The sequence below is a fragment of the Empidonax traillii genome, unplaced genomic scaffold (genome assembly GCF_003031625.1).
Source record: "Empidonax traillii isolate 1590-97213 ecotype Southwest subspecies unplaced genomic scaffold, ASM303162v1 scaffold607:size387008, whole genome shotgun sequence".
NCBI lineage: Eukaryota > Metazoa > Chordata > Aves > Passeriformes > Tyrannidae > Empidonax > Empidonax traillii.
Window position 1 is genome coordinate 212059 of NW_020955800.1, and position 24880 is coordinate 236938.

At 51.3% G+C, this 24880-nt stretch overlaps 3 protein-coding genes and 1 non-coding gene across 4 annotated transcripts; 2 read left to right on the top strand and 2 right to left on the bottom strand.

Moving 5' to 3' along the window:
* Positions 1-43: 43 nt before the first annotated feature.
* On the top strand, positions 44-3629 carry PEX12 (peroxisomal biogenesis factor 12). Its single transcript, XM_027898592.1, has 3 exons — positions 44-206; positions 582-1126; positions 1783-3629. The coding sequence occupies exons 1-3, from the start codon at positions 81-83 to the stop codon at positions 2180-2182; spliced, it is 1071 nt and encodes a 356-aa protein (XP_027754393.1). The 5' UTR covers positions 44-80; the 3' UTR covers positions 2183-3629.
* A 1875-nt stretch (positions 3630-5504) lies between these two features.
* Positions 5505-5602, bottom strand: LOC114065035. Its single transcript, XR_003572857.1, has one exon. It is a non-coding gene; the product is annotated as a Z30 small nucleolar RNA (small nucleolar RNA).
* A 2294-nt stretch (positions 5603-7896) lies between these two features.
* On the bottom strand, positions 7897-18233 carry UNC45B (unc-45 myosin chaperone B). Its single transcript, XM_027898606.1, has 20 exons — positions 18035-18233; positions 17729-17900; positions 16947-16983; positions 16459-16634; positions 15820-15909; positions 15477-15644; positions 15089-15257; positions 14637-14807; positions 13654-13825; positions 13078-13378; positions 12587-12681; positions 11767-11908; positions 11184-11324; positions 10864-10991; positions 10343-10409; positions 9883-9996; positions 9667-9782; positions 9197-9314; positions 8954-9109; positions 7897-8202 (listed from the first exon to the last, which is right to left on the bottom strand). The coding sequence occupies exons 2-20, from the start codon at positions 17888-17890 to the stop codon at positions 7936-7938; spliced, it is 2790 nt and encodes a 929-aa protein (XP_027754407.1). The 5' UTR covers positions 17891-17900; positions 18035-18233; the 3' UTR covers positions 7897-7935.
* A 243-nt stretch (positions 18234-18476) lies between these two features.
* On the top strand, positions 18477-24873 carry RAD51D (RAD51 paralog D). Its single transcript, XM_027898607.1, has 11 exons — positions 18477-19579; positions 20432-20540; positions 21119-21180; positions 21334-21452; positions 21700-21781; positions 21859-21993; positions 22432-22527; positions 22707-22797; positions 23009-23079; positions 23914-24081; positions 24718-24873. Exons 1-11 carry the CDS (start codon positions 19418-19420, stop codon positions 24799-24801), a joined length of 1179 nt encoding a protein of 392 aa, XP_027754408.1. The 5' UTR covers positions 18477-19417; the 3' UTR covers positions 24802-24873.
* The last annotated feature ends 7 nt before the right edge of the window (positions 24874-24880 follow it).

The following is a 24880-nucleotide window of genomic DNA, read 5'->3' on the forward strand; positions in this document are numbered from 1 at the left end:
GGGTGGGCGGGGCGGAGCGGTGCCCGTGCGGGGCGCGGCGCGGGAGCGCCCCCTGGTGGCCGGGCGGGCGCGGCGGTGCGATGGCGGAGGTGGGCGCTCACCTCACGGCCGCCCCGGCCGGCGGGGACAGGCCGTCCATATTCGAGGCGGTGGCCCAGGACAGCCTGATGGCCGCCGTGAAACCCGCCCTGCAGCACCTGGTCAAGGTGAGGCGGGCCGGGCCGCGGGGGAGGGCACAGGAGCGGGGCCGGGCTTGGCTCAGGGGCAGTGGGGCAGTTGTGACCCTCCCGAGCCGGAGAAGTCGTGTAGAGCTGTAGTAACTTAAACTTTAGCGCGATACTCCACTTTCAGCTCCTTCCCTGTGAGGGTGGGCAGGCCCTGGCACAGGTTGCCCAGAGAAGCTGTGGCTGCCCCTGGATCCCTGGAAGTGTCCAAGGCCAGGTTGGATGGGACTTGGAGCAACCTGGGCTAGTGGAAGGTGTCCCTGCCTATGGCAGGGGATGGAACAGGATGGTCTTTGAACCCTTCCAGCCCAAGCCATTCTGTGATTCCTTCTGTTCTATGCCCTCTTTTCTCAACAGGTGCTTGCCGAGTCCAATCCCACCCGGTACGGCTCCCTCTGGCGCTGGTTTGATGAGATCTACGTCCTTCTGGATCTGCTGCTCCAGCAGCACTACCTGGCCAGGTGCAGCGCCTCCTTCTCCGAGAACTTCTATAGCCTGAAGAGAGTCCCGATGGGAGAGGGCACACGGCAGGCCCTGGCCACAGCTGGCCTGCCAAAGAGGCAGCACTGGAAATCTCTGCTCCTGCTGGTTCTTGTTCCTTACCTGAAAGGAAAGCTGGAGAAACTGGTGTCCAGCCTGAGGGAAGAGGATGAGTACTCCATCCACCCTCCATCGTCATCCTGGAAGCGCTTCTACAGAGCCTTTCTAGCTGCCTACCCCTTTGTAAACATGACCTGGGAGGGCTGGTTTCTTATCCAGCAGCTGTGCTACATCCTGGGGAAAGCTCAGCATCATTCCCCCTTGCTGAGGCTGGCTGGGGTCCGCCTGGTCAGGCTGACTGCTGAGGACATCCAGGCCCTGGAGAAGAAATTGGCTGGAGCCACCTCAAGTCAGACACACAGGTATGTCAGAACCTGCTGCTCTCCAAGGGAGTTCTGTGGGTGTGTTAATTTAGAGGTGACACTGCAAAGTAAAAGTGCCTTGTTCTCCAGAAATTCTTCAAGATGAAGAATGGCAAACTGTGCTCCAGAAGGGAGTATTTTTAGTGAAAGTAAGGAAACAACTAGCAGGGATTAGCTTAATGTCTTGTGGTAATGAAACTGCAGGGTTTGGGGGTCTTTTTGGGCATGCCAGCCTTTATCCTGTTCAGTCTTCACCTGCACTTTTCCAACGAGGGAATTAGACTGCAGCAACGTTGCTAAAAGGATTGAAGCTTAGTTCTTTGATTTTTCTGAGCAGCAGCTAATCATGACCACACTTAATATCCTGTAAAATGATCAGCCATGAGTGAAGTGCTTTGTGGTCTAGGTCCCCTCAATCCAAACTCTCCTAATTCAGACTTGTGAACAACAGAGGATTTGGATCTTTCTTAAAATACAAAGAATCTGAGAGAAACATCCTAACAGTTGCCTCACTACAAACATGGGACACGCTGATCATCTTCCTCAGCGTTAAGGAGCTGTAGGAAGCTGTGACTCCCCAGGTACTTTTGCCACGGTTTCTAGAGGGATAAATGTGCAGTAGTGACCATCTCTCCATACTCTTCTCTCTGCCACAGCTTTACATCACGAGTGCAGATGGCACTGAGAAAAGCTCTGGGTGGCATCGCCTTCTCCCTCTCCACCGGGCTGTCTGTCAGCGTCTTCTTCCTCCAGTTCCTGGACTGGTGGTACTCCTCAGAGAACCAGGAGACCATCAAGTCTCTGACAGCTCTCCCAACTCCTCCACCTCCTGTGCACCTGGACCACGAGCCCAGCTCAGCTGTGCTGCCCAAACTGAAGACCGTGTGCCCTCTGTGCCACAAGATCCGCGTGAACGCCACGGCCCTGTCCACGTCCGGCTTCGTGTTCTGCTACCGCTGCATCTACAGCCACGTGAAGGCTCACCAGCGCTGCCCTGTCACAGGCTATGCCACAGAGCTGCAGCACCTTGTCAAACTGTACTCCCCTGAGAGCTGAAAGGCTGCTGGGAGCCTCCATCACCCCTTCTTACATCCCAGGAATTCCGCCTGCTGCAGCTCCTCGGTGAGCTCTGCAGCTCCTTTGAGTTGGGTGGTACATCAGATTTGCTGCCTCTGTGCGTTCTGGCAAAGCTCTCCCCTTTGTTGATAACATCCAACATCTTGTGGCAGTTCCAGAGGGATCAGGCAGCCCCAGTCTGTCAGCCAGTACAGAAATGCCTTCAAAGACCAGCTGAAAGGGAAGGAACATTGATTTGGATAAGAAGAATGCAGATGTGAGGATCAGAGACCAGCACTGGTAAAAGTCCTGCCTGAGGGCATGAGCCAGCAAATTAAAGAGGTAGGGAAATTCTCTGTGGGAGTTATTCTTCCCTTAGCAGCATCCCAGGTCAAGCTCTGGCACTGGGGCTCGTCAAAGAGGTGGAGATGGGCTTAAACCTCTGCTCTGGTCATTCAAATTTCAGCCTTCTGCAATTTCAGGCTACTCACCCCTGAACTGAGAACATCACATCCCTAACTGCCATCAGTAGTTCTAAATTAAGACTTCTGACTCGTTAAAGGAACAACAGGTCTTGTTTACAAACAAGGAACAATTACATTTTCTGCACAAGGGAGGAAAATGACAAACCAGACTAAAACAGAAGCTGCCAAAAGATGAGTTGCTTTTTGTCAAATAAGTCTTTGCATTCGTTATTATCTGCTTTTATAAAGCAAAATTCTTCTTGATTGAGAACCTAACTTAATTATTTTCTGGATCCAATAGTGTGCTCCTCTGGGGGCTCTATTTACAAAAGAGAGACCAGACTAAAGCTGCTTTCATCTTTTCATGTGATGATAATGGATGTAAGATTGGCATTTTGTAAACTGAGAGTCTTTTAACTATTACATTGCAATTATTGCAGTCCCAGCCACGTAGCACATTCTTATCAATGCAAAACATCCTTTCACTGAACACAGGAGCAAAGAAAAAACTGTGTGCCATGGCTGGTTCCTGCTTGACACTTGATTTTTCAGGATGGAAGGTTTTTTTCCCCGACTCTAGGGAGCAGCAGCGCTCCAGATATCACAGTGACAGTGCTTACAGAACACAAGAGCAAAGTCTGCTGCACAAAGTGCAAGTTCTTTCCAGATTAAGAGATATCTTCAGACATTTAATCCACTGAACCAGGCATCTCATTTTCCCCCCACTTTAGCTCTGCTTCAGAAGATAAAAATCTCCAATATCCTCCCTCACCTGTAAGCAAGATAGCAAGGTTATTGAATAACGTGGGAAAATACAGTAATTTGCATCCTCCCAAAGATGCTCTGGAAAACACCTATTGTAACAAAGGAGACTTGTCCCTGACCCTTGTCTCATTATCTCTGTACAACTTCCAGACCCTTCTATCTGTGCCACTATGGAATAACAATAAAAACTGTCTCATTTCTCCTTTCTCAAGTAGTTACAGGATTCATGAAGACACCTCTCTTCCTTCAGAGAGCCGGTAAGAGCACACACATCTTACTGGAAGAGCAATCCCATCAGGGCGTGAGATTATCTGTGATTTCAGATCACTTTCCAGAGGGCTGGCCTTGGGCTGGGTATTAATGTGCTGGTGACTCCAGTGCAACTGCTCGTTTAAATAAGGGCCGAAGCATTTACTGATGAAACTCAGTTTCACAAGTGGTTTATTTTCCTTTTGTCCTTCCCATGCTTTCCAAATTATCCATCTGCTGCTCAGGCAGAAGCTGGGCAGACCTGGGACAGAAGACTGACCGATGCTGACTCACCTGCCAGCACTGCAGAGCTCTTGGGCAGGTTCTGCACCATCCTCCCTCTAATCCAGAAGGATTCATTCAAGGCCAAACAGCACAAGAGAGTTGCCTGATCCCACACTGCTCCACAGGGCCTCTACACCTCCTTCTCCCAGGATTAATCTCTTCCTCTTCACTGCCTGCCAGGCCCTGGCTGCCTTCCCCTCCCCACTGCACAGCACCTGTCCCTGCCAAACCTGGCTTTGGCCAACCCCACAGCAGCTCCAAGACCTCCACAGAACACCCACATCTAAGCCTCACAGTTCTGAGCAGCTGTGATTGCTCTTTTGAACGTTAAAATGCTCTTTGAGTTTTACTCCCTACTGAGTAACGGGCATCGAGCCCACAATGGTGACAAGACTCAGCAGTCACCTGGTGGATTTTATGTGTTCCTGCAGATGGCTGCAGGATGCCAGCTTGGATTTGACTCTGTCAAAACCTGTCCTTGGTAGCCAAATACATACATATTAACCAGGTTTAATTTTCTAAAACAAAACCACACAACCCATGAGGGTTTTGGAAAAATTCCCATTTCTCTGCTTTTTAACTGTAATAGTGTTCTTAAAGCCGTGATGGGCTAAAGATAGACAAGTGTTTTTTTTTTTAGGTAACACCAACTTTATTAAACCAACCTTTGGACTCACAGACTAATTTGTGACTTACATACAGTGATGTATCACATATATGCCTTCAGGATGCTTTGTTGTTGCTTAGTACAATTTCATCAGCATTAACAACAGCACTGGAGCCGCCCAACACTTCACTGCCAGAACTTGACTCTGCAAGTCTGTTAACAAATAATTAGTGAACCTGAGGCACATTCACAGCTCATCCACACAGTGTTCCAAAAGCAAAGTATCAGCAACCTTTCCTAGTTCTTTGTATCTTTTCCTGTTAAGGGAAAACCACCACAATCTACCCATAGGTGTATATTCCCCATAGACGCTTCCTTCTCCACAGGAAGAGAGAAATTAATGTAAAGGTGCCATCAGGACCTGGAAAAGAACAAAAAACTGGGTTAGAGAATAGCTCGCTCTCTTTTCCTCTCCTTGCTTAATTAGCCCAGCCTTTCCTCCAGGCCCAAAGGGGTTGCACTTCATCAAGAGTATTCCAAAAATACTCCTGGCTTTGTGCTGGCAATTGCTAGACGAGAATACAGCTGGAACAACTGCTAATGAGCACCTACAGGACAGGCACTCAGACTCCACCTTCCAGAGAAGATACAGGGGCAGAGCATCTGGAATTTCATGAGCCAGGTCCCATATAGCAGACAAAACAAGAACCCTCTCTCACTGCAAGCTCAGTCCTAAACCCAGCATTGCAGCAAGACTCACAGACCCAAAGAAGTATTTGCACCACTCATTTTTCAAATCGAGGCTTTCTTTCTCTACCATTAAAAAATTTGCTAACAAAAAAAACTTTTTTTTTTTTTCAATAATTTTTTTTTTTTGTTGGGGGGAAGGAGTGCATCAAAAAAGTTTCAAGAAGCAGCAAGGCTGTTTCCTCCACACGGGCTTAGCTTAAAGAAGCTCAGAGAGAAGATTAGATGATCACGCCCTGGTCAGAGCAGAGACACGGAGTCTCAGCAATACCAGTTCAGACTATACTTCGCTCATCATTGCTCTGGGCAAATCTATTTCCATTCCATAAGGAGCCTGATGCCAAGTTAGGAGAAGTGGCTTCCTCCTTCCTAGGAGGAGCACGTTTAGCAGGGGAGCACAGGAGGGGACGAGCATTCCTGCTGGAACCAAACTGAGGAAGGCAGGTGAGGAGTGGGGATTCCGAGATCAGGAGAGCCAGGACCTGGCTGTACAATGAGGAAAAAAACCGTGTCATACCCATGAATGCCGCTGCACTCAGCGTGGCTCCAGGGGTCCAGAGGCCTGTTCCGATCCCTCATGCCACACGTTTGCGCTCTCCCATTTCCTTCCCTGTATTTGGCCCCCAGGCCCCTGCACCTCCTCAGTTCCCAGTTCCCCCCCCCCCACACCCCGTCCGCCCTAACCCAGCCCCGCATCCCCCGAGCTCCCCGGATATCCTCAGCCTCCCTGGCCCTGTCCCCCTCAACACCAAGCCCTGAGCTGCCCCTCCGCGGTCCCCTGAACCCCCTCTCCCAGCCCTGTTATCCCGTGTCCCCTCACGCCGCTCTCGGCTCTCCCAGAACCGGCCATGCCAGGCCGGAGCCACCCGGCTTTGTCCCGCCCCCCCGGTGGGCAGCAGCCAATGGCAGCGAGCGGCTCTGCTGGCGGGGCCGGGCGGGAGCCAATAGGAAGGCGCGTTACAAAAGCTGGGGGCGGTGCGAGCGTTTCCCGCCCGGAGGGGTCTGAGGGGGCCTGAGGGAGTGGGCGGGCTCTGTCAGTGTAAAGTAGGTGTTTTGTTATGTTTTAGCTAAAAAATGCCAAATGGCTTTTACATAACTAGTTTCCCCACTCGGTTTCAGCAACAGGATTAGTATTAGTATTGGTAGAACCCAGGTATTCCAAAGAGAAGCTTCAGTGGGAGAAAGAAAACTTTGCCCTTCAATACCAATGTCGGGTTTTTGTCTTGGCATCAGAGATGGTGGTTGGATAACACTCTGTACAGAATTAATGTAAAGTACTTCGGAAAGGCAGCTTCAAAATCCCTAAAACTGGGTATCCAAAACTTGCAGTGTCGTTAAAAACAAACCATATTTTCCACCACACCCTGTGGTCTGATATCCTCCTCCTGACATTGTAAACTGAATGTGGTCACAGTGAGAAGATATTGCGCACAGCTGGAATAACCCTCCAAATAAATTTGCCTTCAGGTCATCAAGCCTGTTAGCTTAAAAAATTTTAGGCTTTTCTAAATTCAGGAAGCTAGAGGCACTTTGCATTTATTTTTTTTCCTTAATCAACATGCAAGGAAAGACTATCCCCATGGTTCCTTTCCTAACCTCCAAGCCTCAACATTTCATCATGCTACGCCTGTTGTGGGCATCACTGATATTTAGTATTATCAGAAATATTTTACTGCGCTTGAATTCACATTTAAATTATTGCTTAGTAAGATTACATTTACTATAAACTTAGGGATTTCCCCCCAGGAAGGAAAGCAAGGGTCTCTGTTTTTTTGTTTTGCCCACAGAATCCATTAAGAATCTGTGCTTGAATGAAAATATTTATATAATGAAGTTTAATGCGATGACAAACTGGTGTGTTTGTTTCTCATTCTGCTTTTTTCAGAAATGTTTTCAACATTTCCCCCGCTGTGCTCTGGTGTAAACCTCAGCTTAACCCCTTGGTGTCACCTCCTCGTACAGCCTTTTGTGGTGACTCCGCATCTTCATTTGAGCAGCACCGGACAGTTTGCAAAGGGTGAAAATTCAGCCTGTGCCACAGATTACTCCAGTTACCCAGTTGCCTTAGATTCTCCTTTTGCTTAATAAAAGCGGAACAGGAATTCCACATGGAACAAAGTAGTGAATTTATTGAGTTCATCCACCATCCTCACACTTACCATAAATGAACAAAAAAGCACACAGCTAAGACACAACCTATTTTCTGACTGCAGAATAGAAGGCGCTTAACCCTCTCTGTTCCACCACTGCTGGGAATTCCAGAAGTACCAGGGGCCGGAGGTGAACTCAAGAACAGATTTCACCTCATTTGAGTTTCCTTCCAATAGGCTGCTGGAACATTTCCAACACAACTGACTCTTTTACAGCTGGGCCTTGAAGTTTTTACTATTATCAGCTGAATGGGGGCAGAGAAAGGATTTATACCCTCTGGGAATTACTCAGATGGACACTTTCCAAATTTCTCAGGCAATGCCCTCCTTTTTCTTGTAGAGCTTCTGATCCTCCATAGCTGTCCTCAAACTATTCCGCACCTTGACAATGGCACTAGATTCTCCTCATGGCTCTCACTTTCCCATATTTCTCCACAGCACGTTTTCCCCCCCACACTCAGCCCTTTTTTGTTGCTTTTCACCTCCTCATGCCTGAGAGAAGGGTTTGATCAGCCCATAATCCATGCACCTCGTGAGGCAATCACGCGCCACGTTAATGACGTGCTGCTTCTTGGGGTGATCCTCCTGCTTCCCAACGTAGGTCAGGATCTCCAGGAGCTCCGACTCCACCAGCTTCTTCGCCAGCTCTTTGTCAGCGCTGATTAAGTTGAAAGCAATGACCAAGCCTCGGTGCTGGACCTCCATGTTGTCGTGCAAGCAGAGCCTCTGCAGGATTTCGAGCCACTGGGTGGTCTTCAAGGGAAAGAGAGATCATTAGTATTGACCTGCAGAGTATCCCAACCAAAAATGCGAGTTTGGCAAGGCACTGCTCAGCAGAAGGAAGAGCAACACTCGTGTCATTTGTGGCTATTTCATTCCTTAACTAAGGAAACCTGACTCCAAACGTTTGAACCCCATTTCTGTTACACTAAACTCAGAACCTTTCGTGGCACTGGCACCACATGAAACGTGTTTCACGTTCAGGCTGCTGCATAATCTCTGTGCAAAGAATCTGACCAGAATATTGGCACAGCTGAGATGACCAGGAGCAGGTCACACATGCCCCCACCCCAATCTTCCCGAGCCTCTCTTTTAGCTTGATTAATAATTTTTATTCTAACAAGCCTCGGTGTCCAGCATCATCACGTGTATAACACAATGGGATTCAGAGTTCCCAACCACAGCTCTTTAGAGACATTCAAACCTGCAGGGTCTGGGTTCTCAGGGCCTACAGATCTGTGCAGGGAAGGAGATGCTTTGGGATCTGTAAAGCTCAGCAGGTTATTGATCAAGCTCTTCTCATTTTTTGAGTGAAACAAGGTTTGGATTTCAGGTTATTTATCAATATGGACCAGGAGCATGCACACCCAGGTCTCAATTTCACCAAACTCCTCACTATCCAACTAGTGGACCGAATCTTTCTGTTAAGAGGCATGTTCATGGTCTGAGCCAGGCCCCTTCCAGGGCACATCCACCCTGCCAATACTCAGCGTTACGGTCTTACCACTTGAGTCATCTTAGAGCAGAGTTTCTTTTGTGCTGCCGTAAGCATGGCCAGGGCTCCTGCCGCCGCAACCTGGACCTTCTCGTCGTCCTCCCCACACAGCAACACCACCAACTTCAGCCGGTCGTTTCCATCAGCCACAAACCTCTCCTGAACCTAAAAAAAAAAACAAAAAACCATGATACCCAGAGATAACACATGTGCTGGTGCACACAGTCAGGTTTGAGGTGCCCAGGGAGTTACCTCTTTGTTGACCACCAGGTTGCACATGCACTCGGTGGCTGCCTGTCGAAGCTGGTCGTGGTTCTCAAACATGTAGTTTTCAATATCTGGCAGGGCCTTCTCTTTGACTATCTTCAACCTGTGTTGAGGAGCAGTCAAATAAAGCACGTTATGGGTCAAGCAATAACCAACTTACCAAGTAGGAACTGCAGGGAAGGCCTTGAAACAAATCAGTGCCTGCAGCAGTGGAGCTCATGATGTGGTTCATTCCCGGTCTAATGCAGATTTGGTTCATGTCTTTCCTGTTCCTAGAGGAAAATGTGCCACTCTCCTTTTCCTATTTTATTAATCTTTGAGCTCTGAGACCCGTGTAGCTCTGCCAAAGGTAGCTCAAACTGACCAGTCTTCATGGTCAGTTGATGAAAAGTGATGAACTATAATTTACATTCACTCCTGAAGAAGAAGGAAAGTTAAAAAGCAGTTAAACTCACCTAAGTTTATCACTTCTTCCTGAAAAGTTAGTGAGACCCAGTAGAGCCTCGTAGTTCTGGAGGCCATCTCTCTCTGTGTTCAGCAGGCTGACGAGGGGCCTCACCACCTCATAAACCTACAAAGAGAAGGCATGTCACTGCTTTTCCAGCTCTCAGATTTTTATTTGCTAAAGGAATTATTAATTTTTTAAAAAAAATTATTATTTTTAAGCTTACCCTCTCCCCTGGGAATGCAATGTCTGGATTGGAGATAGCAGCAATTTTTGCCAGAGCGTGAGAAGCCTTTATCTTGCCAACATCTGTACCTTCCACAGCCAGAGGTATCAGAGCCTGGTGACACACAGGAAAGCATTCAGTGCTCTGAGGAGATTTACAGGGTTGCCTTAATATTCTAAAATAAATTTGAAATATCCTAAATATGTGTCTGTTGAAGAAATGGGTCTGGACTGCAGCTCGCAGTGACAATTTGTACTCCAGTAGGCACCACACCAGCACCTGCAGCTCACACACAGTTGTTCCAAGAACATCACTTCTTTGCAGCCTTGCAGAGATGGGGCTGGAGTGTCAGTGTGGCCCCAGGGGCTACCAGGGCAGCTCGTGCTTTTCTGTCACCATCCCTCACTGGAGACACGTCACAGGCTCCCAACAGACATTAACTGCACAGAAAAGTAATCACCTTTCCACCTCCCTGAGCGACAATGGTCCCACGGTCCTTGGGGTCTTCACACAAGGCAAGAAACACCCTGTAGGAGCACAGCAGCACTCAGTGGAACAGCCACGAGGGACAGCAACCCCTCATGGAAGGGGTCTGAGGTTTTGCAGGACTGCCAGAGCCACCAGGCAAATGCCAGGTGTTTAACCCAGTGGCTCTCCAAGGGGAAACAACAAATGGCACAGTAAGAAGTTTCCAGGCCTGTAAGATGAACCCTATTCTTATCAAAACCAGGAGAGAGGACTAAAAAAATCAAAGTGCATCCTAGCAAGGCAGCCCTGTAAACCTGCTTCCAGGTCAGAACGTTGATTTTTATGACATTGCTTAACAAAAATGTTGGTTTAAATCTCTTCTCCGCCTCCCTTTTGTCCCTCCCCCACAGGCAGAGTGCCCCACCCCATGAACAAGGAGCCAGCCCAGGTGTCCCTCTCCATGGCACACGGGCTGGCCAGCGCTCCCAGCTCCCAGGACAATGACAGAGGCACCTGGCAATGAGCTCCTTGGTCTGGTCTGTCAGGATGGCACTGTCTGCCTTCACCATGCAGGCCAGGGCAGAGACCACCCCGGCCTTCAGCAGCCGCTTCACCCGCTTCACCACAAAATCCTTCTTGTCCTGAGGGGGGAACATTGGAAAAGGATCAGCCCTGGGCAGCTGCTGTTCTGCCAACGAGAGCCAAGCCTAGCTGGAGAGCAAAGCAATTTCAGCCTCGAGGCCAGGAGACCTGAAGCCTGTGGCAATGGATACACCAAAGATAGTTATCAGATCCAAGCAGCTCCTCCAGCTCCCCAGCAGTACACCACCCACCTTTGGATGCTCCTCAGGCACGTGCTGCTTGGAGAATTTTGCCAGTTGCACCAGCTCTGGGACCAGCTCCTTGGTGTCGTAGCTGTTGGTACAGTTCACCAGAGCAGAAGCCACAGAGTACAAGATGGTCTTGTCGCTTGTCTGCACAGACAAATAAAAGCTTACGTGAGGTGATGAGGACACAGCAGGGAAAGGGGTCCTTTGGGCTGCCATCATGGTGGTTTGCACTAGCTGAAGCGTTCTGAGCCTTATCCACAACTTTATAGCCCGTGGCATGGAAACCCCAAAGTTTTTGTGGTCAGACAGGCTGTTTTCACATCATCAGTGCTGTCAACACCTTGGTGCTTTGGTTTTCATGCAGTTGCTGACAGTAAAGGTAGGAGCAACCATCCTCAGGCTGGGGAGAAGAGCAGGATGGTAGCAGCCTTGAGGTGTCACCAGGGCACAGGCAAAACTGAAGTTCTGTTAAACTAGAGGTGAGGGACTGGGTGTCACAGCCCCTCCTGCCTTGGGAGACAGCTCTGGAGAGCTGGGAGAACTTGATGCTACCAGAGAAATGAGGGAAGAAGGAAAGGAGACAGACCTTGGCTAAATCAAACATAGCTTTCAGGGCTGGCTCATCTTCAACAAAGTCATCTTTCACATCTGCATCGAGGGTGAGATATGACATCCCTTCCACAGCCCATTTCCTGGTGCGGGCATCAATGGTGGTGTTGCACAACCACCTGGAAAAGAGAAAAACATCCACATTTCCATCTCAGGAGTCAGGACTAATTTATCTGGAAAAAGAGGGAGGAAGAACAGATATTGAGACTGTTTCAGGCCCGAACATGTCCTCAGGTTCAGCTGCAGCTCCTAAGACTGTGGATGCTTCCCTTTGAGACATGACCTTCCTCCCATGGCCCAGCTTGAGGGATGTAAATGCTGCAGGGGAAGGCAGACCAGGACAGCTACTGGGCACTGCTTTGCCTTCACTCTCCCATGAAACATGGGATGCCCTGCTATCCACTGCCTGCAGGAATGACCACCCATTCAGTCTGACTTCATCCCACCTCCTTGGTTAGTCCACATGATAAATCCACCTTCAGAAGGGACTTGTGCCTATGCAAGGTAGCACTTGATCAGGCTGTACCACCCTGGCAAAGAGAGAGGCACCATGCCTGGTGTCTCCCACGGGCAGTGAGCTGGGGAGAAGGCTCATCTGGGTGTTGAGGCAGGAGGAACATGTGGTTGCTTCAGGCACAGAAGTGCCTGATCCCAGTGCAGGGGCTCTGGGGGCACTGTCAGCTGTCAGGCAGCAACAGGAAACGAAGGCAATGTGTTGGCAGGATCTCATGGGAAAAAGGAACATATTGTGTTTTGCAGAGCACAGGACAACTGAAGAAATAGGTGAAGTCACTCACTTTCGGCACTGCCTGGCCAGCTTCTCAGTGGACCCCTCAGCAAACTGCCGCAGGCCATAATCTGTGCCTCCCGCTGAGCCCAGCTTGCAGAGACCCTGAGGAGGATGAAAATATTTTACCAGTGAGAAAGGCTCATTAACCCTCTCGCGTGGCTGCCCAAAATAGCCTAACCCTACACCTGAAGTGTGAAGTCAGTTCTAGCAAAGAGGAAGCATCCTAACAGCCAGTAGATCGTTCAGTTTGCAGCACAGCAAAGGGATGTTTTGTGCTCCTGTTGGATGCCTTAAATGGAAGATTAATCAGTTTTGCCTTCAAAATTACCAGTAATCCATGTGCCCTCTTCCTTGTAGGGGGAAACACAGTAAACCATTACCCATCTGAGGTTAGTGAACCCAACCCATTCCCAGGACCTCCCCACTCTCCCAAGTCTGGGGTTAAGCTGGTGAGTGTGATAAGGGTGGGGGTGATAAGGGCAAGGGCTGCATCCTTACCACCAGGGCTCGGATTTTGATCTTCTCATTCTTGGTCTTCTTGTAGATCTCCTTCAGGAGGTTCACCCCGTTGGAGATGATGAAGGTGGCTCGGCTCAGCTTGGTGGAGGCATGGATGAGGGCTTCCACAGCCACCAGCTGGTCAATCTCCCTCTCGGACCCACACAGGGCCACCATCATCTCCATCACTCCCTTCATGCCAAGCAGCTTGTTGCCCAAGTCAAAGGGCCCCTGCAGAACTCCAGACACAATCTGGACAGCATGGAGTGTCTTATCCATGTCTTGTGGGTCGATTTTGCTCCTGCATGGGATAGAGGGAGTAGCACATGGGACAGGAGTTACTTACAGTTCTCGTTCCCTTGGGCAGGGAATGCCCTCCTTCAGACTGGGAAGTGAGTTCCTCTGCTGAAATATATTGGTATCTGGGACAGAGCTGAGCCCAGATTCCTGCAAAGGCTGTGATCCAGCAGGATCTCAGGCAAATCATTACCTCCCAGAGCCTCAGTTTGGAATGTAAGTGGACTTCAGGTGCCTCATCTCACCCTCAAGGCTCCCAGGAAGCCATTCCCAACTCACTTGATGTACTCCTCGCAGATGATCCGGTAGTTGTCACGCTCCGGGTCGCAGCGCAGGTCATCGTACAGCTTATTCAGGAGGACAGAGGCAGTCAGCTGGGTGTTCTCTGTCAGGGGCAGGCAGTCAGGCATCTCAGGAATCTGGCCCACCACTTTCAGTATCTTTTTTAAGCCTGGAAGCAATGGAGTGACACAGCTTGTTACAGGGGGAAGGGTCTGTGCAAAACTCAAGATACCATTTGCTGGTTTCTTGCCGTGAAATATCCAGCTTGGATGGTTCTCAATTATTTTGCAGCCTAATCACATAAGTCTTAAACAGACAAGACATTCAGATATACACTGGGGAGGAGCTTCTGCTGGTGAGATACTGCTGGGTTTGCAGCATCAGGCTTTTTTCCAGCTTGCAGACTGAGATAAGCAAAACTGCATTAGGTTCCTGGCTGGCTGTGTTATTTTTGTCAGGAGGCATTAAACCCACTGACCTCCAAGGCTGGAGGCTTTGACTGAGGAAAACTCAGCGACTTTCAAGTGATTCTGGATGTCTTAACCCTCCTTTTGCTGACCTGTAATTAAATAGCTTCCATCAGAACGGTAACACGCATTAGAATCAGTATAAAAACACACTGCACACAAATCCCTCACCCTTGCCCAGTTTTAGAATTGATCGGTTCGTGGATCCACCAAGCTCAGCAGGTGCTCATCTCATTCTGCCTAAACTAGACAATTTATCCAAGCCAAATCCTCCTAACATTAGCAGATGCACTGGAAAAAACTAACCAGAGATGTTAGTCAACTCTTTAGAAACTCAAAAATTCTTGTTCTCATACACGGGGTTGTTTTTTCTCTTAATACTGTTTCCTGCTAATAAGTCTAACTTTGCTTCAGGATTTATTTTATAGAGAAGATCAGTTCTACAGATATTCAGGCAAGAACACACAGCTCCACGTCTCCCAAATCAGAACGGGATGGTAGGGAAGGGCTCACCATTGTCGATGACAAAGATGCTCCTGCTGTTGTCGTGGTCTTTCAGGTCCTTCCTCGGTATGTTCTTGTTGAGGAGGTTGAGAGCTCTGTCTCGCCCTTGCCCAGACACTCTCTTGCTGACCAGCATATCCAGCAAACGCATTGTGATCATCTTCAAATCTTTCTTAGTATCTGCACAGAAGCAAAACAGCAGCAGCCGGTTACAAGAAATTCTCTCTGAAAGCAGCTGAACCCAGTGAAAACCATGCAGAGCCATTGTGTGGCTTGGACAGAGGTATTTCAGTTATGCATGAGGATAAGAGCTGTGTGCAGGTTGTCATCCTGGACAGATGAAGAGTAAAGGCCCCACTACACCAAAGAACGAGGAATAGGGTGGATATCCCAGGAGCAGAGCTCTTCTGCTCACCCCACTTCTCCTCCAGCTGGATAGAGGGATCCCCACGTGCTGTTACCTAACACAACAGCCTCCTCCTTGCCGTGGTGCTCCTCTTTGCCCTGGCCCAGCAGGCAGTCAATGATGGTCTGCAGGAGGTTGCAGACAGCCAGGGAGATTTCCTCGTTGTCTACCGACATCCACATACAAATGCTGTCGATGCCCAGGTAATGGAGAATGGCAGTGGCCTGGAGAGAGCAGGGCAGTGTTAGCAAAGGCCTTTCCTTCCTCTGTGCTTCAGAAGGGTCAGGCTCAGCTGGGACAAAGAATCTATTTTCCTCAGTGATTCCTGAGTCAATGCAAGGAAGAGTTTTAATTTTTCCCCACTGCTCACAAATGTACTGCAATTTCCCACTCCCCCAGGTGTGAGGGAATAGCAGCAAGGGTCCCAAGCATCCTGTTCTTACCCGAGCCTTATGTCCTGTGCACATCCCCGAAAGTGTCCTCACGGCTGCCAGGATCAGCTCAGGATTTTTGGTTTCTATCAGCTGCAGCAGCAAGTTGACTCCGTTATTCTGGAAAATCCTCTCGGCACCTGCTTCCTCTCGCCCCAGGACTATGAGGTTGTTTGCAGCCTGGGTGGGAGACAGAAGAACCAGGGGTCTCAGCTGTCCCTCTGAGGGCAGTTCTTTTCCCATCTCCTTCCCTCATCCTCCATCCAGGAGAGGTGGGGAAAGGAACTCTGTTCTGCCCCTTGGTGCAGCCTCTGACATTAAACAGCCCTTTTGCCAAGTGCAGAGCAGTTCTCACCTTTTCTCGCTTTTCTTTCTCGCTGTTCTCATCCAGCAGGATTTCAAACATCTTCTGCACCCTCGAGTCCGTGGAGAACTGAATGCGCAGCTGTGCCAAGGGAGAGAGGGCATGGAGCATCACAGGGAGAAAATCAAGGAGAAGTTTTCCTTTCTACTTCAAGGACACCCCAGACCCTCAAATCACAGACAAGTTAGACTGAACAACAAAATAACCTCTCAGCTATCAGCATCCATCACCCACCTCAGATTCATGGGCATGGACAGAGACAGCCCTAAATGATTATTTGTGAGACCTAGTGGTTCAAGGGCTTCTTCACAGCAGCCCTGTAAAGCTAACTGTGTCAATGTGGCAACTGCCAGACCCAGTCCAAAGCTGGCCCAGTTCCCTGCCAAGACCCTTTCAAGACACTCAGGAGCAGGCCAGCCTCTGGAGGGAGCTGCCACACTTTTTAATTCAACCATTCAACCCAATCCTCAGATTTACACACATCAAGAATGAACTTCCAGTTAATGGAGCCTATTCACCCCCCTACATTATTACAAGTTTCCAGTATGACCAACAACCCCTTGGTATAACCCAGAGCAAGGACTTCCCACACCTGGCCCGTGAATCCAGGACTGCTCCTCCAGCATTTACCTTCTCCTGGATGTTGGCCCCCAGCCGCCTCAGGGTCTCCTGGAAGTTCTTGTTGCGGGGTTCGATGGTGGCGCATTTCTGAGCATCTTTGAACGCTTGGTCCAACTTCCCCAGCTTTTCCAGAGCTTGGCTGCGCCGGTACAAGGCTTTGATATCTGAAGCGTTGATGTCGATAGCTGGGAAAGGGATCCAAAACACCAGGCATCAGAGTTTGCTGCTGGGGTAAGTTTGCTGCCCGTGTAAACTGGGATTTGTTTTGTTATTAACATCGTGCATGAGTCGGTGCCTGATTAGCGCCGATTGCACCATCCCACAGAATTGGTATGTTGTCTTTTGAACCTCCAGTGATTCCCTTGTGGCCTCAGCACTTGGGTGTTACTGGACATCAAGGGATAAGGCCACAGTGTCCCAAAAGCAGATGTGAGAGCAGGCTGAGCACATGTACCCAGCAATACAGCTCTCCTCTCTCAAAACAGCCCCCTCCTCACCTCGAGACGCATCCGAGGCTGCCTTGGCGTATTCCTCCTGTTAAACCAGATAGGAGAGAGTTGTTAGGCATGGAATAGCAGGGCATGTCCCCATTCCTGATGGACACTGACCCCTCTGTTCCCACTTCCTTAGAGGACATCCCAGTGAAGCCAGCAGCAGCCTGTGGAAGGGAAGGGGAGCTGAGGTACCTTTGCATCACCGATGGAAGGGAAGGGGTGCATGGTGCAGGTGAGACAACACACTCTGCTGAGGATGCAGCAGGACAGTGGGCAGTGAAGGAAGAGGGAATATTCACAACAGCCTTGGTCTGTGTTGGTGTCACTTCTGGATTAGTGAAAATTCAGGAACATGCAAGCAATCTGCTAAATTCCCACAACAGGCCACTACAAGCTGAGACAATTTGGGTACAGATACCAATAACTTTTTGTTTTACCAAATATCTTCCCCTGCTTTCCTTCTGCTGGGACAGACAGCAAGAGTGATCCCAAGCTGTGGCTTACAGAGCTCTTTGGTAAGTGGGGAGCAGCCTGGCTGCCAAAAGCTTTTGCTTCAAAGTGAATAAGTGGGACCATCTCTGAGCTGAACCTGCATGCTCAGCCCCATCAGGACGGAAGCAAGGAGGCAGCTTTACAGCTCCAGCACAAGCCCAGAACATGTTATTTCAGACCAGTTTGCAAACACCCTATTCAATAAATAGACAAACCACACAGTGCACAACTCATGAGCCTCCCTGCTCTTCTCCCCTTGAGCACTGCCCAGGAGAACTGGGAGTTTTTCTCACCTTTTTGAGGAAGCAGGCTGCCCTGTTCCTGTACAGCACCGCCTGCAGCGCCTTGTCCTTGTTGAGCTTTAAGGCTTGAGTGTAGCTTTGAAGGGCTTTCTCGTAGTCATTGGCCTGAAAATATTTATTGCCCTCCTCCTTCAGCTGGATGGGATCCTCCATCTGGAGAGCTCTAAGGAAAAACATCAATTTGGGTCCCATTTTCAACTGCCTGTGTCACCCGAGGTCGCCTCCCTACTGCCCCAAGCTGAGTTTCACCACGAGACTGACACATAATTAACACACATATTAATAAAAGCAGCTTACCAGACCGAAGAGTTTTGAAAATTAAGACCTAAATTGCTCCTCCAGGCTGTGACTTCTCAGAAGCTTTTCCCACTGCTGTAGGTCTTTAGGAGTCAATTAATACAGGAAAGGAAAGCAACAACAAGAAAAGGAATTGAAGAAGTCTGCCAGCACTACGGAGAGTCTGTGGGGCTCAGGAGAGAACTCACTTCCCACTCCAAGTTTGGGCAGGACCTGGCAGCTCCTGCTGTCTGTCAGCATCACCTGTCACCACAGCCTGTCCCCTCCTTGTCCCCCTGTGCTATATATGCCTGGGGAGGGCTGGGAGCCAGGGCCAGCTCGGGGGGGCACCTGCCTGCACGTGGGCAGCACCTCTCTGCAGCAAGAGGGGATCCTCTCCCACCTGCTGGGGCAAATCCCAGCTTCCCTCTGCCTGCAGAGCCCCACAGGGTGTGGGGGGCAGGAACAGGGGGGTTTCATGCCAAAAAAGCCCCCGGCTGGGATGGCTGACCCCCGTCACAGTGCTCAGACCCTTTTCCCTTTCTATTTAGGGAAGCATGAGACAGCTGAGTCTCGGGGACAAGCGGCCCCATGCCAGCAGCTGCAGCAGCGCCCAGCACCTTCCAGAATTCCCTGGGATGGAAAGCTGACTGACACCCAGTGCTGCCTGCTCCTTCTCACAGGGCCCTTGGGAGCCCATCCCACTGGAAAGCTCACCCACTGCCACCTCCCCTTTTTCAGCAGCCTACTGACACAGGCTGGAACACGGACTGTACTGGAACATACTGGCCCACTGCTGTGATGAGTGGCTCAGGGCTCAGTTTTGAGTGACACCAGTAGGCAGAGCAGCACTGAGCTCCAAAAGAGCTGAGCCTTCCAACACACCCCGTTTCCCAGGGGTCACACTCAAGCAGGAATTCTGCTTTGGGATTTATCTCCCCGAAAACACAGGCCTTGCCTTCCCAAGTGTCCCCATCAGCATCCCACTGTAAAGCAAATAGGGAAACTGGCAGAAGGATGGGGAGAGCATGGACTGATCAGAGACCCTGCCAAGAGGGAAAATATCATTGTCTTTAATTCTGTGATCTGTGTTGTGGTTTGTGGATCTTACACAGCAAGAATTGGCACAAGACTGCCCTGCCAGGTCTCCTATTTTATTCACCTGGCACCAGGGACACTGCTTGGCCCCTGGTATCCAGGCAAGAGGCGATTCCAGAGTAATTTGGAAATCCCTTCACAGCATCAATCACCTGCACTGCAGCTGCAGGCACTGCATCAAGGGCAGCTCATACACCATAACCTCTTTGGGGGTATGTCCAAGGCACAAGGACAGCAGCTGTGGAAGGTGCAAGAGGCCCTCCCTGCCTCGGATAGACTCAGTGCAATGGTTTTTCTAGGATTTACATGGATCATCAACACACCAGAAACCCACTACCATGTGACTTTAGGTGCCAGGGAAGGCTCGTCTGGCTTCATTTCAGTACTCCTGGGATCCAGCACAGCCTTTCTCACGTCAGCCAGAATGATAGCTCATTGTCAGAAGCAGCAGCACAGCAGGTAGTGCAGGTAAACCGAGTTACAAAATCAAGAGTTGTTTGATGCCGCTCATGCTCAGGGCAGAGCTGAGAGCGCAGGGTGAGCAGGGCAGGCTCAGCAGTGAGTGCCGGGGGCCCTCTTCAGGCCTCGGCTGAGAAAGAAAAAATAATGAAGAAAAAATAATAATAATTAAAAAAAAAAAAAAAAAGAAGGCTTTTCCAGGAGAAATTCCAGCCCCGGGCAGCCAGGGAAGGGCTCACGGCTCCCCACACCTGCAGGGCTGTGAACACCCCCAGCCCTCCGTGCACCTTCATTTCCCACCCTGCGGCCCCCACTGAGGAGCCTGGCCAGACCCAGTCCTGGGGAAATCCCGGAATCCCGGGATGATCTGACTGGCTGCAGTGCCCCGGGCTCTGCTGAGCCAGGCGGAGGGGCCGGGGGAGGGAAGCCCGGTGGGGTTTGGGAGCGCTGGGAGCGGGCACAGGAGCCGTCCCGGCCCTTCCGCTGGCGGCAGGAAGCAGGAAGGGAGCGGGCAGGGCCGGGTACCCGCGCAGGGATGGAGGGTGGGCTGGGACACTCATCGAGGGGCTCTGCTGGACAGGGATAGGGGTGGGGATGGGGCTCCCCCCGCCCGCTGAGCCCTCCCCGAGCAGGAGCCGCTGGCTCAGCCGCGGCGATGCTCCCGTGCGAAGTTTGGGGATGCTGGACCCTAAAAGGACCCTAAACACCCCCCCATAACCACCCGTCCCTGACACAGCCTGCCCGGCTTCTCCCCAGCTCCAGGGGCATGCACCGCCCAGGGCAGGACATGGCTCAGTCACTGTTGGACTTGATGATCTGAGATGTCTTTTCCAACCTTAATGATACCACTCTCCTCCACAGGTTTCCCCCGCCCCCGTGGCTGTGGACATGGTGGTCCTGCGGGCTGGGCTCTGCCCTGGGCTTACCGAAGAGATGATCCAGCTGCTCAGGGCGAATGGCATCAGGACGGGTAACGGGGTGGCATCGGTGTCTCGGGTTGGGGAACATCATCCCCTGCACATTTGGTGTGCCCACATCATCCCACGTCCTGGAAGGGCGGTGTTGGTGGAATATCCCTCCATGTCCTCCTTGCTGGATGTCTTCTGGGTCCCCCTGGGTGGATATAACAATTCAGGAGGGTATCAGTGTAAGGACATAGTGGACAACTCTGCAAAAGCTTTTTGAGGGTTGATCAGTGATGGCTTTTCAAAGGTATTTTGGAAGGATTTGTGCAGTTTTCCCTCTGACAAAAGTGCAGGTTCCTCCCACACTGCACCCTGGCCACCTCCTGCCCTTAGAGGGGAAGGAAAAGGTGGTACTGGGCAGCTGAGCAAAACAGGGAGAATTTTTACCAGCGAATCTCCCTGATCTGTTTTGCAAGAAACACTTTGTTTTGCGATGGGTGACAGGGCCATCTCAAAGAAAAAACTCAAATGTGGGATATCCTGCTCCTCCACTTGCAGTGTTGGCAGAGGGCACAGACACTTCCAGTGTTCTTGGTCTGACCAGGTTTGGCTTCCAACCTCTTGTACCTCATGTTGTTTGCAGCGGTGGATTTTGTGTCATCAGACCTGGAGGACGTTGCCCAGAAGTGTTCCCTGTCCTACAAGGTAAACAGGACTCCTAAGTCCTGGTAGATTAAGCAGGGAGCTCGGAGCTGATCCCCTCATGGCTTGAAAGGCCTTGTCTGGGAGCAGCTTCTGCAGCAGATGTTGGCCCTGGACTTGCTCAGTCCTGTTTCCAGACACCTCTCTGCCCCCCAGGCGCTGGTCGCAGTGAGACGTGTGCTCCTGGCCCAGTTCTCTGCCTTCCCTGCCAACGGAGCAGACCTGTATGAGGAGCTCAAGAGCTCCACGGCCATCCTGCCCACTGGGAGCCCAAGGTGGGCACATCACCCTTTTCCCCAGGGCTGGGCTTGCCGCACAAGGCCCTGGTTGCCAGCACAGGCTCCGAGGTTCAGTGTGGTGATGCCCTGAGCAGGGTTGGTGGTGTCCACGCCACGTCCAGGGGCTTGTCTGTGTTTGGGAAGGGGACTCTAGGGACAAGTGCCTGGGCACTGCTGCTTCCTGATGCCCCTGCCATTCCGGCTGAAAGGGTGTTGGTAATCCCACCTTGTGTTCCACCCCTAGCCTGGACCAGCTGCTGGACTCTGGGCTGTACACGGGGGAAGTGACGGAGCTCATGGGAGCACCAGGCAGTGGGAAAACGCAGGTGAGTGGGATGGAGGAGTGGGGAGAGGACAGGTGGGGTGAAGATGATGCCTGGCTGACATGTCCCTGTCCCTCCAGGTGTGCCTGGGCATTGCAGCCACTGTGTCTCTCGGCCTCAAGCAGCACGTCGTGTTTCTCGACTCCACGGGGGGTTTCACTGCCTCCCGTCTCTACCAGATGCTGCAAGCCCAGACAGAGGATGAGGAAGAGCAGGCAAGTTCCTCTGGAGCTGGTCCCTTTGTTTGCACTAAAACTGCCTGCAGACAACCCCCAAGGACGGTTTGTCTGTCCAGCTCTGCCTTTGTCCTCATGGTCTTTTTTGGGTCCAAACTCTTCCTCCCATGGCCAGTGGATACTGTGCTCAGGACAGACAGATGCTCTGCTCAGAGCAACAACTGCTCTTTGTTGTTTTCCTTGGGAGAAGGGGAGGACTTGCCGTAGTCGCACGCACTTTTGCTCCCTGAGCTCGATCCAGGTTACTTCTTCCACCTGCAATATGGACAGTGGTGTTCACAGGGTGGAGGCAAACGTGGAAGAATAAGGGCTCTGTGTCATGGTGTGAATGCAAAGAGCTGGTGGCAGCTGGGGCAGAGGGAATGTAACAAGTCCTGGAGGAGGTGAGGCTGTTGGTGATGCCACTTTGTGCCACAGCTGGAGGCTCTGCAGCGGATCCAGGTGGTCCGTGTGTTTGACGTCTATGAACTGCTGAGCGCCTTGCATGAGCTGCGGGATCGCCTCTCACAGCAGGTATGAGGGGAGGTCTGGGCCCCTCTCCCCTCCCCAGAGCTGCAGGGAGGGCAGCAGGGTGTGCCTGGCAAGTGACTCCAGATCACCTGGTCCTGGGTGCATTTGAACCCCTGTGCAGCTCACAACCTCCAGAACTGCTGGGTTTGTAACTCCACGTGGCACGCGGTCCCTCCTTTCAGGTCGTGAGCTCCACGGGGCCTCTCAAGATCGTGGTGATCGACTCGGTGTCGGCTGTGATTTACCCACTGCTGGGTGGCAGGCAGTCAGAGGGTGAGCTGTGCTCTTAGGGTGTGCCAGGAGGCTGCAGAGCTCTCTGCTTGTCATCAAGAGCATCTTCCTCCCAGGTGTGCTGCGCCTGGAGCTGGGGCTGGGACAGTGTCGTGGTTTGATCTAGTGCTCATGCAAATCTAGATGTCACCTACCTCCAAGATACACTTTGTGGGTCCATCCCCAAACACCCAAGTGCTTTGTCCTCCTCCAGGTTTGGCCATCATGATGCAGCTGTCTCGGGAGCTGAAGACACTGGCCAGGGAGTTCAGCCTTGCTGTTGTGGTGAGTGTTGCTGCACTTTGTCCTTTGCGTGTTGGTGTGTGCTGTGAGCCGTGGAGAGGCTTTGGAGCCCCTGGGAGAGGGCACCCCACTCCCAGCTAAGCAGGAGCAAGAGGTTTGTACCCCACATTGCTCTGTGTCTCTGCAGCCCACAGATAATCTTATTTCAGTGAGTGTGGAGCAAGGCCAGGGCTGGTTTGCTGCCTCCTGCTATTGCTGTGCTCAGCCAACACGGCATTCTCTGCACTGAGCAAGGCAGGAAGATTGAAAGGTTATTTGTGTTTATTTTTGATATAACACCATTCATTTAAGGGGCTGGCCAGCCTCCTGGGTAACCTCTTAATTACCTTGGAAGAGCTGCAGGGCATTGCATCATCCTAAGGGAGCTGGGGACTGGAAGGGGCCCTGCTCCAGTTCTCCCCAGCTCTTGGCCAAGCAATTGCATTTGCCAGTGCAGCCAGACAGGTTACTGGGACCACAATTAATGTGTCTGAACTGGGAAGGCCACAACAGACAGTGGTGGTCTGCTGAGCCTGGCACTGGAAGGCACCAAGAAAGTCCTGCCCTTTGTTTTGATAAAGTGACAAGGAAGTGCCTGGAAGGACACTTGGAGGCTCCAAGTTAAACTCTCTGGGTGGCTTCAGCACCAGGAGTGATGCAGCCTGCAGACACAAGCAAGCTCCTGCCCGAGTACCTGTCTGGGCCAGCTGTCTGGGCTGTGTTTAGAGGGGATGGCACAGCTGTGCCAAGAAGGAAGGCTCAGACTGGCCGTGATCTCCAGTGTTTCATTCCACTGAGTGCTTTTCCCAGGCACTGATAAGCCTCTTTGTGCTGCAGGTGACCAACCAGGTGACAAGGGACAGCAGCACTGGCCCACTGAAGCCAGCCCTTGGCCGCTCCTGGAGTTTCGTGCCCAGCACTCGGGTGCTGCTGGAGAGCAAAGAAGGCTCCGGGGACAAAGGCCCGACACAGCGCGTGGCTGCCCTGGCAAAGTCACCCCGCCAGGTGAGGGCTGGGAATGAAGGAGCAGCTGTGGGACTCAGCCCTGAGTTTGGAGCAGAGGGTCAGGCAGGATCCAGCCTCGCTGGGTGAGCCATGGCAGTGGGAGAGGAGCTCCTGCAGCCTGCCTGTGCACTGTGATAGAGAGGAGCATCCCAGCAGCCTGAGCTTGTATTTATGGGCAGGTTAAGTGAGTGGCACCACTTCCAGTGCAGGTCACTGTGTTCCTCATGCTTGTCTCTCTCTCCTGATGGTGTGTGGGTCCCATGGAAATGGCTCCTACACCTGCAGAGGGGACTTTGGCTTAATTCCTGCCTATGTACAGTCAGCACTGCCTAAGCCTCCCAGCTCCAAGCCTCCTCTGCTGCCTGATCCAAACGGGTTTGGATGTGGTGGTGTGCTGGGCAGGGAAATCCACCCTGGATTTGCTAAATAATGATATGTCTGGGGATGTCTCAGAGCAGTATGTTCTTTCTTTGCTAAATTGCATTGTCTATTTGTGTTCAGCAGACCAAGTTAAAATGGGGGCACCAGCAGACAGAAATCCTCAGGGACTGGGGATTTCTGGCTCTGGGACAGGTGATGGAGTGATGTAGAGTCCCAGCAGTGTGAGGTTAAGCTTCTCTCTGTTTCTCCTTGCAGCCAACAGGGTTACAGGTGGAGCTGGACATTGGAAATGTTGATATGCCAGAGCCGAGCCCTGTGACACCCACACAGGGGCTCTGATGTGATGGAAAAGAAAATGTCAAGGTCCAAGAGAGCTGCACAAAAGCAGGCAAGCACACTGAGGTTTTGCAGACTGACT

What these genes read in the sequence shown, in the direction of transcription:
- PEX12 (XM_027898592.1), top strand. Translation starts at nt 81, where the DNA reads ATGGCGGAGGTGGGCGCTCACCTCACGGCCGCCCCGGCCGGCGGGGAC. An exon ending in CCCTGCAGCACCTGGTCAAG is followed by an intron (nt 207 to 581) that starts GTGAGGCGGGCC and finishes TTTTCTCAACAG; the next exon opens with GTGCTTGCCGAGTCCAATCC. An exon ending in ACCTCAAGTCAGACACACAG is followed by an intron (nt 1,127 to 1,782) that starts GTATGTCAGAAC and finishes TCTCTGCCACAG; the next exon opens with CTTTACATCACGAGTGCAGA.
- UNC45B (XM_027898606.1), bottom strand. Translation starts at nt 17,890, where the DNA reads ATGGAGGATCCCATCCAGCTGAAGGAGGAGGGCAATAAATATTTTCAG. An exon ending in GGGCCAACATCCAGGAGAAG is followed by an intron (nt 15,910 to 16,458) that starts GTAAATGCTGGA and finishes CCCTTGGCACAG; the next exon opens with CTGCGCATTCAGTTCTCCAC. An exon ending in ATCTGCGAGGAGTACATCAA is followed by an intron (nt 13,379 to 13,653) that starts GTGAGTTGGGAA and finishes TATCCCATGCAG; the next exon opens with GAGCAAAATCGACCCACAAG.
- RAD51D (XM_027898607.1), top strand. Translation starts at nt 19,418, where the DNA reads ATGGATCATCAACACACCAGAAACCCACTACCATGTGACTTTAGGTGC. An exon ending in GGCGAATGGCATCAGGACGG is followed by an intron (nt 20,541 to 21,118) that starts GTAACGGGGTGG and finishes TGTTGTTTGCAG; the next exon opens with CGGTGGATTTTGTGTCATCA. An exon ending in GGGATCGCCTCTCACAGCAG is followed by an intron (nt 22,528 to 22,706) that starts GTATGAGGGGAG and finishes CCCTCCTTTCAG; the next exon opens with GTCGTGAGCTCCACGGGGCC.